The sequence below is a fragment of the Leptopilina boulardi genome, unplaced genomic scaffold (assembly GCF_019393585.1).
Source record: "Leptopilina boulardi isolate dan_hultmark-lab unplaced genomic scaffold, ZJU_Lbou_2.1 LbouV2_352, whole genome shotgun sequence".
NCBI lineage: Eukaryota > Metazoa > Arthropoda > Insecta > Hymenoptera > Figitidae > Leptopilina > Leptopilina boulardi.
In genome coordinates, this window is record NW_026137921.1 from 1,501,602 (window position 1) to 1,518,045 (window position 16,444).

The 16,444-nt window shown below is 26.6% G+C and overlaps 1 protein-coding gene across 1 annotated transcript in view; it reads left to right on the forward strand.

Moving 5' to 3' along the window:
* The first annotated feature begins 6,113 nt into the window (after positions 1 to 6,113).
* LOC127286283 (uncharacterized) overlaps positions 6,114 to 16,444 on the forward strand; it is a 266,689-nt gene continuing 256,358 nt past the window's right edge. Inside the window, exon 1 of the mRNA XM_051312661.1 lies at positions 6,114 to 6,725. Coding sequence (XP_051168618.1) covers positions 6,581 to 6,725 — 145 coding nt within the window. The 5' untranslated portion in view covers positions 6,114 to 6,580. The remainder of the gene's footprint in view (positions 6,726 to 16,444) is intronic.

Below are 16,444 nucleotides of genomic sequence, written 5' to 3' on the forward strand. Positions count from 1 at the left end.
GTAATTTGGTTGTTTAAGAATAAGCTAGTGGCAAAAAGCTTTAGAGGCATAAATTGTTCACTCTAATTTTTTAAAAGCTTTTGTGAGAATTCAACATTTTATATATATAGTTTAAAGCAGGGTAAAGTTTTAAAAAGTGTCCTCGGTGACAATAATGGCAGCATCAGTTAAACTGGATGCACGTTGGCAGTAACGAGTGCAAGGTGGTTGTTTCACGAAATGGTTTGCACGTGATTGCGCATATTGATAAGAGAAAAATAGAGCGAGAATGTTTTTTTTTTTGTTTTAGCTTTTGGATTTTAAGAATGAATCACGTTTTTTCACAAATGTATTATAGAACAAGTTTTGACTTTAGTACACAGCAAAGAAAAAAAAAAAAATAAAAAAGTTTGAATAAGGAAAATAAAGTTTGTGCATAATCTCATGACATATAAGTATATTATATAGAATCTTTTTTTTAACTTTCGTAAACTACTTACTTTTCTTTTCACTTTGAAAAGTAAATTTTTCTTACAAATTCTCATATATATATATATATATAAATCGGCTGAATCTAATAATTTATTAATTCACATTTAAGCTATAAAAGAGATTGCTTAATTATTGCTTTTAATCTAAAAAGTTTTTTATTACTACATAGTATACGTATAAAGAATATATAAATATCAAAATAAATTCGTATTGTACTTATCATCAATTAATTCTCTTCAATTAAAAAAATTTATTTTGAATTAATTTAAACATTTTGAAATTAAAATTTCTTTAAAATGTATTTTATTTAATAAAAATTTAATAAAAAATGAAATTTTATATAGCGGAAATAAATTTAGCTTTGAATTAAAAAAAAATATATTTTTTTTTTTGCTCTTTCTTTATAGATATGTGCATTAAATTAACTTTGACATATAATTTGTTAAAACAGATCAAACGGAAATAATAAATACCTTTTATTAAAATATTCATTATCTGAAATAATAATTATTTCACTATATATATGGTTATGAGATGAAAATAATTTATAATAATTATTAAAATACGAAATAATTTACTTTATTTTATACTATAAATAGAGGTGTATGTATATATAGAGGATAGAATATTTTTTGTTGAATATTGAAAATGATAAAATAACTTTATTAAATATTGAGAAAATTATAAAATAATTATGATTAAAATATTGAAAATAATATATGTATAAATGTTAAATAATTATATTTTAAGCGCTTAATATTTTAGGGGTGTGTCAAATTATGTATTAATACATTTTTTTTTTATTTTAACAACAAAAACTTAAACCTTATCTTAATTTTCGTATCTTTTTTTCTGATCGATAAAATCTTAATTGCCTTTATGTATATATATATATATATATATCGACTATGTGTTTTTAGTCAAAACCATTTTAACCCATTAACAGGATGTGATTCTAGTCACAAAGTGTTTACTTTCAAAATCAAAATATTTTTGGTTCTCTTTTAAACTATATTTCTATAAATTTAACAAAATAAATAACATTTTTTTAAACGGTAGGTGTAAATTTTTTATAGATTTTAAAGTGTGTCCATTTCGATTCTGAAGTTCAAAATTAATTTATTCCAAACGATAATTCAATTACTCCTGAAGTTATAGATTTTCCAAATTCAAAATGGCGGATCCAATATGGAGAACGAAATTTTTTTTTTAATTCATTAACTTTGCCTAAATATTATTATTACATTCTAAAATTGAATTACCTAGTGAGAATTCATACAATAATTTAAATTAATGAAAATTTCTACTAATTTTTAGTAATTTTTTACTAACATATTTGGTTAGAGGATTTTTATAGGTGGCAAAAAAGCACCTAAAAGAAGTATAATTTTTTTTTTAATTACAAAAGTAAATTTTATCGATTTCACGTTTATAATAATCGTTACTGTGTATATTAAAAACGCATTTGAAGATTTTTTTTTTTAATTGGCTATATAGTTATTATGATGTAGATACATTAAAATATAGGTGACCAATTTCAAAGCTATAGAACTTAAACTACGAATGGCTTATCGATTTTCAATTTAGTTCACCTTTTAACACTTTTCTACGGTAAGCTCGACAGGATCTAAGGATATTGGATGTTGGAAAAGACTCGTCTTTTATAGGGTTTTACTTTTTTTTTTGTATCCTAAAAATGTCTATTTTTCATTAAATTCTCTCTATGAACTTTTTTCTTTTCTTTTTCTACTTTTATCAAAACTCCTTTCGGTTTATTAAGGGAAATACTAACATTAAAATTTTTTTTTTTTTAAAGATAATGAAAAATATTTTTTTCAATAAAAATAATATTTGTGTTTAATTAGGGTAAATGTCCCGATTACTGTGATGTACAACCCAAGACCGACTTTAATGATAAAATAATAAAAGTGTAAATGAAATAATATGATTTAATTCTTTTTGTTAAATCACTATTAGTGTCTATTAAAATAGAAACGATACTTTAAACTTGAAGAAATAACAAATATATTATTAAAAATATTAACTTTTTTAAAAATGGCATTTGCTGGTTTTACTGCAAGTTTGCATGAATTACTGCGAATGGTGTGCACCAATTACTGCAACGCTAAAAGTGTTGATTTAGAGGTTAGATTGACTGGATAGACCATAGTAATAGCAGCATGAGAAAAATATACGCATGCTCTAATTACTGTGATAGGTTCAATTGTAACTTGAATAAATAATTTGATAATAGTCAAAATATGCATCATTAGTGAATATAATATCAAATATCATTTGGAATAAGTTTTAAAGTCATTTTGTAACAGTTTTATGTTCTCAATTACTAAGTTTTACTAATTTTATAGAAATCGCAGTAATTGGCGCATCAGCAGTAATTCATACACTTACCCCAGAGTGTTTAAGAGAGAAATAAATAATTTTTCATAGATTTTGACAACTTTTAAAATATTGAAAACTATCTTAAAAGATAGTTTAAATTTTGTAAATACTTGTATACCAAATTGTAAAATTGCAACTTTAATTGTTTAAACGTTATTTTATCTATAAATATTATAAATTATTTATTTATTTAGAATATAACGGGACATGCCCTTTCGTACAAAAGTACTCCTAATAAATCAAAAAATTACAATACTTTATGTTACTAAATCTAGGTTGCCACTTCAGTGTTAATCTTTTAATTCAAATTAAAAATAATATTACGTAATGATGAAATTATTGTAAACATGTAAATTAAATAACTTTTAAACCTTAAAAAATTCCATTCTACCATTTAGTATAAAAAATCTTAAAAATTTAAATTGTTTTTTAAGATACTTTTAAATATTTTAAAAATTATCAAAATGTAGGAAAAATTGATTAAAAGTTAAAAAAAAATGTTTGAAGTTAAAATTAATCGAATCTTTAAAATTAACACTAAGACGTTAAAATTTATTAAATTTACCACTAATCCACACACCTTATTTTCCTTAGTTTAATGTATTTCTAATAAAAATAGTAGTATTTAAAAGTAATCTTGAAAAACAAACCAAGGTCGAGGTTGTCCGCTTCACGTCGAATGCCTCATATAATCTATTATTAGTTTTAAGTTAATGGTTTAGAATTTGTAGAATTCAAAAATTTAAAAATAAAAAATTGATACTTTGATTTTAATAACGGTTATTGTATATAGAATGAAATACTATATTTTATACACAATGTACTTTTTGTTTCATACGTTTATATTTTATATATATATATGAATGTTTTACATATTGTAGCAGCAAACATTTCGTCATATGGATATTTTTATCATGAAAGCACTATAGAATAGATTAAAAAAAAATTGGATTCTTTTTTTTTGAAATGTAAATAAGTAAATATATATATCAATTTTTGATTTCTGTTTGAATACAAGTTTTTTTTATTGTATACAGTTCATGAAATTGTTAAAAAATGCAATTACTGTGCAATATTTTACATATAAGTACCTATATTATACAAAAAGATATCGCCGTCAACGCCGCCGCCGCTGTTCCAAGACTCTGAATATAGCCGCAAGTCAAGAGAAGGGGGGTAGGAGAGAAGAGAGGGGGGACTTGCGGCTATATTCAGAGTCTTGAAACGATCTTAACCTTTAAATTTGGGGAGGGGAAAAGGTGGGAAAGAGAGGAGGGGGGATGGGGGCTAGCGCGCAGGGGGCGTAGCCCCCTAGTATATATATATATATATGTATTAGTTATTTCTTCATCAAACAATAAAGGGAACAATATACATATTTGATATAGAATACAATTTTTCAGGAAAATGAATTGATTTAAATAATGATTTAAATTAAAGAGTCTTTAATATTAATATTTTTTAAACTTTTTTTTTTTAAATTCATACACGGAGAAAAATGGAAAAACGAATAAACCCTAATAACACAAGATATCTTGGGATATATTGATAATATCCCGCAGATATCCTAGGGATGTCCTATGGATATCAAAAGGATCTCTTAAGGATATCCAAAAAATCGGCGGTTTGGATATCTCATGGATATCCACAGTATATCTTCTGGATATCTCTATAGACTTTCATAAATGTCCTCCAGATATCCCATAGATATCGTCAGGATATCCCACAGATATTTTCAGGATATTCTAAGTATATCTTCTGGATGTCAAGAAGATATTCTCAGGATACTGTTTTTAAAGTCATTATGAGACTACGAGTGAGAATATTCTGTGAATTAAATTTCATATAAATAAAATAAAATGCAACTTGTTTTTCGAGAAAGTTGTTTAATTTGAAAAATTATTAACTAATTTTTTTCTCATTCGTCATTCATTCCTTTATTCATATGCTTAATATTGTCAGAAAATAAATTGGCTTTAAACAATATAAATTCTTCCCCGCAAATAACGAATAACTATTAATATTAATTATACATTAAGTGCATGAGTTTATTTAAAAATTTTGAAAAATGCGTTTCAAATCTTCATTTAAAATAAATTAGAAGCTCATAAGATTTTTGTTTTTATTATATTATTATTCATTATATTAGCTTAACAATTTTAACCTTTAAAAATATATGTTTTGATATTAAATATCCCGTGAATATCCTAAGAATATCCCACGGACATCCTGAGGATATCCCATGGATATCCTGTGATATAATATCCAATAGATATTTTGTGGATGTCTAAGGGATATCCTGTGGATATCCTATGGATGTCCTGTTGATGTCCCACAGACCGAGGGTTTGGATATCCCAAGATATCCTGGGGACCATTCTAGAATATCGACCATTGATATGGATATCCTAGGGATATCGTTTTGTTATGAGGGAAGTAACTTTTACTACTTTAAAAGTAAAACCAAAACTGTCCGCAATTTTTGCGCATTTCTGTCAATTTTAACTCCAGTAATAGTAAAATTTACTATTTCCGGAATAATTTTTTACTATTTTAGGAATAAATTTTACTATTTCTGGAGTAAAAATTGCCAGAAATGCGCAGAAACTACGGACAGTTACGGTTTTACTTTTTTAAAGTAGTAAAAGTTACTTTATTCGTTTCTCCATTTTTCTCCGTGTATTTATTATATATTTTTTACATTTATTTTTGTATATTCTATGTTTTAAAATTCATCTTTTAATCTATATTGAAGGTATAATATAATTTCTATTAACATTTTATCAAATATTATTTTACCGTTTAAAAATAAAGAATTTTTTAAAACACGACTTTTTAAAGTATTTATTAAATAATCTTTATCTCAAAACTTTAAAAAATATGAATTGTTAGACAGATTTAATTTTTAATTAAAAAATGTTGTTTTCTTCGACAAAAATATAAAATTTCATGTTTCCCGATGTTTGTATTAATAAATTTATCGTTTAAGTATTTATTAAGACAAACTATACTTAAAAATAAACTTTTAAAAATCACAAAAAATTTGATTAAAATAAAAATCTATTTCCCTCAAAATTCTCAAACTTTGAAAATCAATTTTTTAAAAAATTTTAATTTTTAAAAATCATAGAAAATTTTGCATAAAAATATACCTTATAGAAGAATAAAATTTTATCTGTTAAAATTTAAAAGAGATATATTAATTTTTTTTTTCAATTTTAACAAATTTTTCACAAGTCAACTTCACGCCTGGCTATTATTATGTGACATATGGATAAAAACCTCAGATAGAAAACTTGGAAATATTTTTCAAGATTTATCATCATATATATAAAAATGTGTGTGCAGGCCAATGTCCGGTTTTATACGAGGCATTGCTCATGACAAGGAGTGTTAGTCATAGAAGTGAACCGAGGGATTTTCAAGTGTAAACGGAAAGGAAATAAAAAAGTGTGGTGCGTGTGCTAAATTGGAAAAAAAAGTTTGTGTGCTCTTCGTGTATAGCGAATTGTTTAGTTTTTCTTCTTTTTTTTTTTTTTAAATCAACTGGTAAATTCTATATATGTATATCTATATATACAGAATCGAAGTATTGCAGCAGTCGTTTATTAAACAAATCAACCCCAAACAGTATTGAATTTCAAAACTAGATATATATGCACTAGAGACACTCTGTGAGGATAAAAATTGAAAAAAATTTTTTTAGGTGAATGTTGTTTCGTCGGGCATTGGTGATAGTGATAGTAAAGTCGAGAAACGGTGGAGGTGCTCGATTTGAATTCATAAATGTGCGAGAGGAAGAGTCTACAATGGTGGCTTGGCTCCCGCAACAAGTTTTGCTGCTACTCATACTCGGTGAGTATAACGATGAGTGCATATAATTCTATATTTAGGAGCCGGCCGGGTTTCGCGTGGATTGGTCCTCCAATGTCCATTGGCTAGTGCCAGAATTCACTGTTATTTTCTTTTTTTCGTTTTTTTTTTTTTTTTTTGGACGATATTGCAAAATTACGCTATTCTCAGACAATTTTATCGTGCATTGAGGAAAATCGTTCCATTAAAAAAATACAGGCAGTAAAAAAAAGTTAAAACGTTGAAAACTGTTTTTTGAAGATTCAAAATTTTTTTATGTTTAACTTTTTTTTTTTGATAAAATGTTACTTTTTAGGTTAGTTTTATGATACTTTTACTTTTTTTTACTTTTTTATTAAAAATGTTGGTGAAAATAATTAATATTTTATTTAAATTAATATTTTTGAATAAAATATTAATTTTTTGATAAAATAATATTGATTTTGATTAAAAAATTACCGGAAATATTTAAGGAAAGGAAAAAAAGAGTTCTGCCACCTACCTTCTAAAAAGCGCGGCTATATTGATTTTATCGACAAATGTTCATAATAAACTTTAATACATTGAAATTAATAAAAACATTAAATTTTTATAATTATTTAACAATAATCATCATAAAAAACATAAAATCTTATTGTTTTAATCATTTATCACCAATTCTGGTGTTAAAATAACACTTTGTTTATCCTGTGTATATATTTCATAATTTTTAGGGTTCCGTACTCGGTTCGGAACCCTATTAATATCGGTTTTTTTGAAATCGTGTACCCCCCCCCCCTAGCGGCCACATAAATTTATCTGGAGGGCTGAAAATTAGTACACATATGTATTTTCGCGTGTAGATTACAGGAAAATTATAGCGAACTTGATTGGAATTGATTAACATAGCGTTGTCAAGGAAAAACCATGAATTTTTACGAAAAATGCCTAAAAATGACTATGTACCCCCCCCCCCCTAGCGGCCACATCTTTTGACATAAAGAGCTCAAATTTGACACACTTACGTATTTTTACGTGAAAATTACAGGAAAATTATAGCGAACTTGATTCGGATCAATTTACATAGCGTTGTCAAGGAAAAATAAAAAATTTCGAAAAAAATAATTTATTCTCCCTAGCGCACACAATATTCAACCAAGACAGATGATATTTAGTATACAAATGTATTTTTACGGGAAAAATACAGGGGAAAAAAAGCGGTCACGATTAGAGTTGATGATTAACTTTTTATCAAGTTTTTCAAGAAAAAATGACAATTTTAGGAAAAAAATGTATTTTTCCACCAAAAACGAACAAAATTTTATTTAAAGGAAATTAAATTTATATATTTTAACGTATTTTTACGTGTAGATTACAAAAAAAATATAGCGAGCATGATTGGAGTTGATTATCATAGCGTTGTCAAGGAAAAACCATGAGTTTTTACGAAAAATACCTAAAAATGAGTATGTACCCCCCCCCCCCCTAGCGGCCACATCTTTTGACATAAAGAGCTCAAATTTGACACACTTACGTATTTTTACGTGAAAATTACAGGAAAATTATAGCGAACTTGATTCGGATTAATTTACATAGCGTTGTCAAGGAAAAATCAAAAATTTCGAAAAAAATGATTTATTCTCCCTAGCGCACACAATATTCAATCCAGACTGTTCATACTTGCTGTAAAACTCAATTTTTGCGTGAAAAATACAGGGAAAAAATGTAAGCGCGATTGGAGTTGATGATCAATTTTTATCAAATTTTTGAAGAAAAATGATAAATTTCAGAAAAAAATGTATTTTTCCGCAAAAAACGAAAAAAGTTTTTCTACAGTGATTCAAATTTATATATTTTGACGTATTTTTACGTGTAGATTACAAAAAAAATATAGCGAGGATGATTGGAGTTGATTTTTCTGGAATTAATAAACAAATTTTATTTTTTAGATAACTTTCGATTTTTCCTTGACAAGCAGCTACTAGCCTTATATCAATATCTTAAGTTTTATCTCTTTTTGACTTAGAAAGATAAAATTTAATATTCAATATATTTTTAAAATGTAAATACAATAAAAATATTGCGAGTTGAAATAAAATTATGTTTCTTATATTTTTTTAGTAAAATATTTTTTAAAAAATAAAATCGGACAAGTGCGAGTTACACTCGCACTGAAATCGAGCGTTCCGTACTCGAAGCGAACTTATTTGGTATAAAAATAAATGTTTAAAAAATATTTGTTGTATGACAACTAATATAAGTGATACGAAGAGGAACAATTTTCTTGAATTTTACAAAATTGTTCCTTTTTGTATCACTTATATTAGTTGTCATATACAACACATATTTTTTAAACATTTGTTTTTATACCAAATAAGTTCGCTTCGAGTACGGAACCCTCGATTTCAGTGCGAGTGTAACTCGCACTTGTCCGATTTTTATTAAAAATGTTGGTGAAAATAATTAATATTTTATTTAAATTAATATTTTTGAATAAAATATTAATTTTTTGATAAAATAATATTGATTTTGATTAAAAAATTACCGGAAATATTTAAGGAAAGGAAAAAAAGAGTTCTCCCACACGGAGAAAAAAGATTTCTTTTATAAAGTAACTTTTACTACTTTCAGAGTAAAACTGGACCAACTCGAAGTTTCTGCGCATCTCTGGCAATTTTTACTCCAAAAATAGTAAAATTTACTCTAGAAATAGTAAAACTTACTACGGAAACAGTAAAATTTACTACAGAAATAATAAATTTTACTATTTTTGGAGTAAAAATTGCCAGAGATGCGCAGAAACTTCGAGTTGGTCCAGTTTTACTCTGAAAGTAGTAAAAATTACTTTTTCTTTTTCTCCGTGCACCTACATTCTAAAAAGCGCGGCTATATTGATTTTATCGACAAATGTTCATAATAAACTTTAATACATTGAAATTAATAAAAACATTAAATTTTTATAATTATTTAACAATAATCATCATAAAAAACATAAAATCTTATTGTTTTAATCATTTATCACCAATTCTGGTGTTAAAATAACACTTTGTTTATCCTGTGTATATATTTCATAATTTTTTATATATTTGAGACAAAATTTTAATCTCATCCTCATGTTCCACGAATGCTCCGCTAATTTCGTGGAGCATTCGCATCATACAATCCGCGAGGGTTTTCATAAGTTGAAAAATTATAATTATTGGTAAGTCCACGTCAGAAATATCAGAATCTGCAAGTGGTTCTTCGATTTAAGGGTGTAATACCGGTAGTCAAGTGTACACGTTTTTAACTAGTAAATTTCCCCTCGGTAAAAAACAAAATTTCTTTTAGATTTTATTTCAATTTCGACCTCTGTTTTTAATTTTTTAATAATATTCCTTTTTTATTTTATTTTTAATTTAAAAAAAAATTCATCCTGGAGACTTTTTTAGATCTCGTGATATCGTCCTTTAAGTATTATAAGTCTTCATCAATTTGAAAACCGCAGGACTTGCTTCTATCATTACTTTCATTTGTTTGATGAAATTTTTTATGGTTATGAATAACTATTTGTTTTAGAATCCTCTAAAGGAAAGCGCTAAAAACTTCAGCTATAATTTCAGGTTGCATTGTTAAGGTTTAATTACAATTTATTTTAAATTATAAATATTACAAAAAATAAAAACTTTGCTTCAAATCTATTAATAAAATATTGATTTGCTTGAATTTTCACTTGTTTTAGTCAAGTAATTTAAAAATAAAAACATTATTACGCGAAAGTTTCTAGTTTGTAACAATAATATTATAAAACAAATGAAAGTAGAAACACAAATCTGGATCCTAGTTTTCTTGAGATATGGATATTTAAAGAACGATATCGCGAGATCTAAAAAAGTCTCCAGGATGAACTTTTTTTAAATTAAAGATAAAATAAAAAAGGAATATTATTAAAAAATTAAAAATTAAAAAAAAGAGGTCGAAATTGAAAAAAAATCTAAAAGAAATTTTGTTTTTTACTTTTTTCTATTTAAATAACAAAATTTTATTTTTATTTTAAAATTTTCTGAAAATACGTAATTTTCTGAAAAAAATCGTTTTTGATTCATCAAAATCGGTTGAAAATTGACCGAGATATAAAGGAAAGAAAAAAATGAAGTATCAAAATTAAAAGTTATATAACTCCTACAATTTTAGATATTTTAAAAATTCCTTTTACTTACACATTGCTCTTATATAAAGCTATAATTTTACCAAGTATCATTAAAATCGAAGAACCACTTGCAGATTCTGATATTTCTGACGTGGACTTACCCTTATAATAATTAATTTGCTTTTTCACTCAAAAATAGAAAAATATAGGATTGAACTCTAAGTTTTGATTTGTCTATTCCATTTTCTTTTCAACACTATCATAATATAAAAATTCGAACCTGAATTAATTTATAATAATTTCAGGACAGGAATTATTTTTACTTTACATAAAAAATGAAATATTTTAACATCTTTTAAAATATGATAAAATATTTATTTAAGATGAAGCGTAGAAAAATAATTTATTAAAATTAATAAATAATTAATTAATAATAATTGTAATTAAAAGTTTAATTAATTAAGTTTAATTTTCAATTTAATTTAATTTAATTAATTAAATAATTTATTCAATAATTATTATTAATTCATTTTAGAGTTCTAAAAAATATCTTTTTTTACACATGGCCGCGTAAATGATATTTATATTTTCTTTGCTTTCTAAACTCTTGTTTATTGGTTGAGAGAAATATATTAAATCCTGTATATTCGATACTGTTAGTAATGGAAAAATTTTTATTTTTTATTTTAATGTTTTGCAAATAGCTTTAATTCTTGCGAAAATATTGAATATAGAAGTGAATGTCGTGAATATTATAGCAGATGTAAAATAAGTATTTAAAATATAGGTCAAGTGAAAATTATTTTTAGTTTATAATATATCATATGAAAAGTGAATGAAAATTTTAACAGAAAATTTACGAACAATATATATTGTTCTTCAAGAAGATGGTATATTTTCTACTCGCCTTTATTGTCATATTTTATAAGGTACTTATCGAATTAGTACCATCGCCCATTTGTAATCCATCTGACTAACAATAGATTATTGTTTTGCTATAGGACTAGTGGATTAGACGTCTATAATTATAATGTCTTTCAACTTGATTTAGTGCATTAAATTTATCATTCTGTAAAGTATATTTACTTGTCATTTATAATTACACTTTTCTTCATTACCTATATAAATTAGGAAACATGAGAGGGATAACTAATTTTAGATAGATTGAATTTTCTTATTAACATTACAACATAAATTGAAATTTACATTTAAAATTGTTATAAATATATATATATATATGGGACGTTTCACGTTAAGCGGGCCACCCCGATGGCCAAAATTGAGAGCTTCCAAAAAAATCGCTTATACCCAAAAATTATTCATATATATAAGTACTTTCAAAAAATATGTGGCCTTTTGAAAAATCCAATATGGCGGCCCTAATATAACCTACAAATGTGCCTAAAATTAAAAAAAGCGGCCTAAAAGTGCTAATAAAAAGGGATTAAATGAGGAAATCACCTATGTATTGGCGGTAAAATTAGCACTAGGATACATACTTTGTATTCCGCAAGCAATACCGGTAATTTGATATTAATTTTCAGAAAATAAATATGGCGGATCCAATATGGTGGAAAAAAAATTTTAAAATGCATCGGATTTGCTTGAAAGTTGTTACTCGGGGGTTTCTGAGGTCGCTGCTGCCGAATCTGATGTTAATTTTCAGAAATTCAAAATGGCGGATCCAATATGGCGGACAAAAATTTTTTTAATTCATCAGATTTCGTTGAAAGTTGTTACTCGGGGGTTTTTGGGGTCGCTGATACCGAATCTATTGTTAATTTTCAGCAATTCAAAATGGCGGATCCAATATGGCGGACAAAAATTTTTTTAATTCATCAGATTTCGTTGAAAGTTGTTACTCGGGGGTTTTTGGGGTCGCTGATACCGAATCTATTGTTAATTTTCAGAAATTCAAAATGGCGGATCCAATATGGCGGACAAAAATTTTTTTAATTCATCAGATTTCGTTGAAAGTTGTTACTCGGGGGTTTTTGGGGTCGCTGATACCGAATCTATTGTTAATTTTCAGAAATTCAAAATGGAAGATCCTATATAGCAGACAAAAAATTTTTTTAATCAAATGATTCGGTTGAAAGTTGTTACTAGGGGGTTTATGGTGTCGTTGATAAAGTATCTAATATTGGTTTTTGGTTTTTAGAAAGTTTTATATGGTGCGTTAAAAAAATATTTTTTCTTAGTTTGCCCCGTGTAGAAAATTCCTCCATGAGGAAGCAAAAATTAAAAAACATCAATTACTTCATCCTCAATTGGTTTAATAATTATCTAATTAAGTTATTATTGATATTTATTAATTTTTTACGGCGCGCCTTGAAAAATTAATTTATGTAAAAAATAAAGAATTTTCGTGAATTTATTTTGCCGAATATTTGGTTTAATGAATATTATTAGACTCTTTTTTAGCCTAAGTTAATTTCAATATTTGTTTACATGTTTTAAATTTTCATACTCATTATATGAAAAGATCTTGAAAATTATTTAAATAAAGTATTAAAAAGTAAAGGAAACAAATAAAGAAATTTTTATCCACAACAATTATTATGTATTATTATTATTATTTAAATCTTGACGTTAAGTTTGTGTTTCGAATGTAGTTTAAATTGCGCGCGCCATTTGTTTAATTTACGCTGTTGTCTGCTAGATGTCGATCATGATTGTATTCATTTCTATCTCGCAACTGACATTGAACCTCAATACATTAAATAGACGTGCTTTTGTGGCTATTCTTTTTTACGTCGTTAACCATTGACGATTATTTAGTGTATATACCTTCGTAATTTCTACTACGTTGTAGGTTTGTTTCGAATTTCAGTTTTTTCTAATTTTCAGAGGATAAAAAAATTTTTTTTTGTTCTTTGTTTTTTTAAAACACTGAATATTGACTTCGGACACATTTGAATCAGTCCTTTTTAGGACTAAAATAAGTAGTTTTATAAAACTATTTTCTTTTTGAATTATAACATTTTTTTCCCTTATTTTGCAGATTTTTTAATAATACAGAATATTTATTTCAGATAAATATTTCAATCAGTCCTTTTCAGGACTAAATAAATAGTTGACTAAATAAATAGACCCCAAGAACCCCCGAGTAACAACTTTCAACGAAATCTGATGAATTAAAAAAAATTTTGTCCGCCATATTGGATCCGCCATTTTGAATTTCTGAAAATTAACAATAGATTCGGTATCAGCGACCCCAAAAACCCCCGAGTAACAACTTTCAACGAAATCTGATGAATTAAAAAAATTTTTGTCCGCCATATTGGATCCGCCATTTTGAATTTCTGAAAATTAACATCAGATTCGGCAGCAGCGACCTCAGAAACCCCCGAGTAACAACTGTCAAGCAAATCCGATGCATTTTAAAATTTTTTTTCCACCATATTGGATCCGCCATATTTATTTTCTGAAAATTAATATCAAATTACCGGTATTGCTTGCGGAATACAAAGTATGTATCCTAGTGCTAATTTTACCGCCAATACATAGGTGATTTCCTCATTTAATCCCTTTTTATTAGCACTTTTAGGCCGCTTTTTTTAATTTTAGGCACATTTGTAGGTTATATTAGGGCCGCCATATTGGATTTTTCAAAAGGCCACATATTTTTTGAAAGTACTTATATATATGAATAATTTTTGGGTATAAGCGATTTTTTTGGAAGCTCTCAATTTTGGCCATCGGGGTGGCCCGCTTAACGTGAAACGTCCCATATATATATTTAATTTTATTTGGCATGATTTAATTTATTGTAATTTTTAATTTACCAAATTTTCATCAGTGAAATAACATTGCTAGTGTAAATTGCAATTAAACGGGCTACATACTGGATTTTTTTTAAAAGTGCTCTTAATCATTTATGTCGTTAAAAAAGAGTGAAGAACATTTTTACTTTTCCAGCTCTGGTTTCACTCAATTAAAAACCATTTTATTTCGCATCGAGTCTTTTTTTTTTATTTTGAAATGTGAAACAAAAGAAAAATTGTATAAAATAAACAATCGAATAAAAACGCACTTTTTTGAAGATAAAGTAGAATACACTAACCAGTGTTGTCACCCCCTCCCTCTCCTGGGTGATTTTCCATGGACCGTGATTGTTTACCTACCCCTCTCTCATTCCTAAATATATCACGTGATATGTGGATGACCCCCAACATATTAAGGCACTCTCACACCTTTTTGGCTGACTGCAGGTTACCATGGCAACGCATGAGAGTGAGCGAGACAGAAAATTTAAAAATTTGAATATTCAAATTTTCTGTCTCACTCACACTCGTGCGTTGCCATGGTAACCTGCAGGCAGGCAGGCAGCCAAGAAAGTGTGAGAGTGCCTTTAAAGGTGAGTTTACGATTCACAAATTTTTGAATATTTAAAATTATTTTTTTTATCCAAATGATTATTGAAACCACAATCAATCATAAAATAATTATGTAATTGAAATAATAATGTTATATAGAAATAATAAATATTAAACTGAAGACGACTCATAAGCAGGGCTGGAAATGTAAATTACTATATGTGTAATTTACAATAAAAAGTCCAAAATGTGACATCTTTTTCGAGGGAGTTTTTTTTAAAGGTGTTTACACACTTCCACTAGTTTTGGGTATACAAAAAAATAGATACGATTTTATGACGAAGAATTTATAAAATTATATTATATTTCTGAAAAATATAATGGTATAATTAAAAATGATGAATAAATTATAATTGTAATATATAATAAAATTAAAATTAATTTATTCTTCCATTACAATTTTTCAGAAATATTATAATATCATTTTAAAATCTCCGTCAAAAAATCGTTTCTGTTTTTTTTTTGTATACCGAAAACTAGTGGAAGTGTGTAAACACCTTTAAAAAACTCCCTCGAAAAAGATGTCACATTTTGGATTTTTTATTGTAAATTGCACATATAGTAATTTACATTCCCAGCCCTGCTTATGTGTTGTCGGCAGTTTAATATTTATTATTTCTACATACCATTGTTATTTCAATTACATAATTATTTTGTGATTAATTGTGGTTTCAATAATCATTTGGATAAAAATAATAATTTTAAATATTCAAAAACTTCCGATTGTTGTGATTAATAGCAACACAAGTTACTTTACCTTCAAAAAAGTTTTTTTATTGGATTGTTCATTTTATAATATACATACAATTTTTCTTTTGTTTCACACTTCAAAATCAAAATAATATATTATTCGTGATAGACAAAAATATAATAAAATCAAAATTGTTTGTATATACGTAAATCAAATGATGAAAGAGTTATAGAAAAATCCGCTTGACTTATTTGATATTTGCCAGTGGAATCATTTTGCCCTCTTTTTTTTTTGTCTCTGTGTGCAATAAGAAAAGAGTGATGGAAGTTAGATTAACTCGAATTACTTGGCACTCTTGGCAGAAATGAACAAAGTTTTGTCAAACGACTTCTTTCCCAGTGAGAGTCTTCCCTTCTGCTCTTTTCCTTTTCCTGAAGCAAGTGATTACTTCTACCCACTGGTTGAGTCCCTGGTAGTCTTCATTATTCTACACTTTATAAAACTACCTGACTTTCTACATCCTTTGTGGCCACCAAAACTTTTT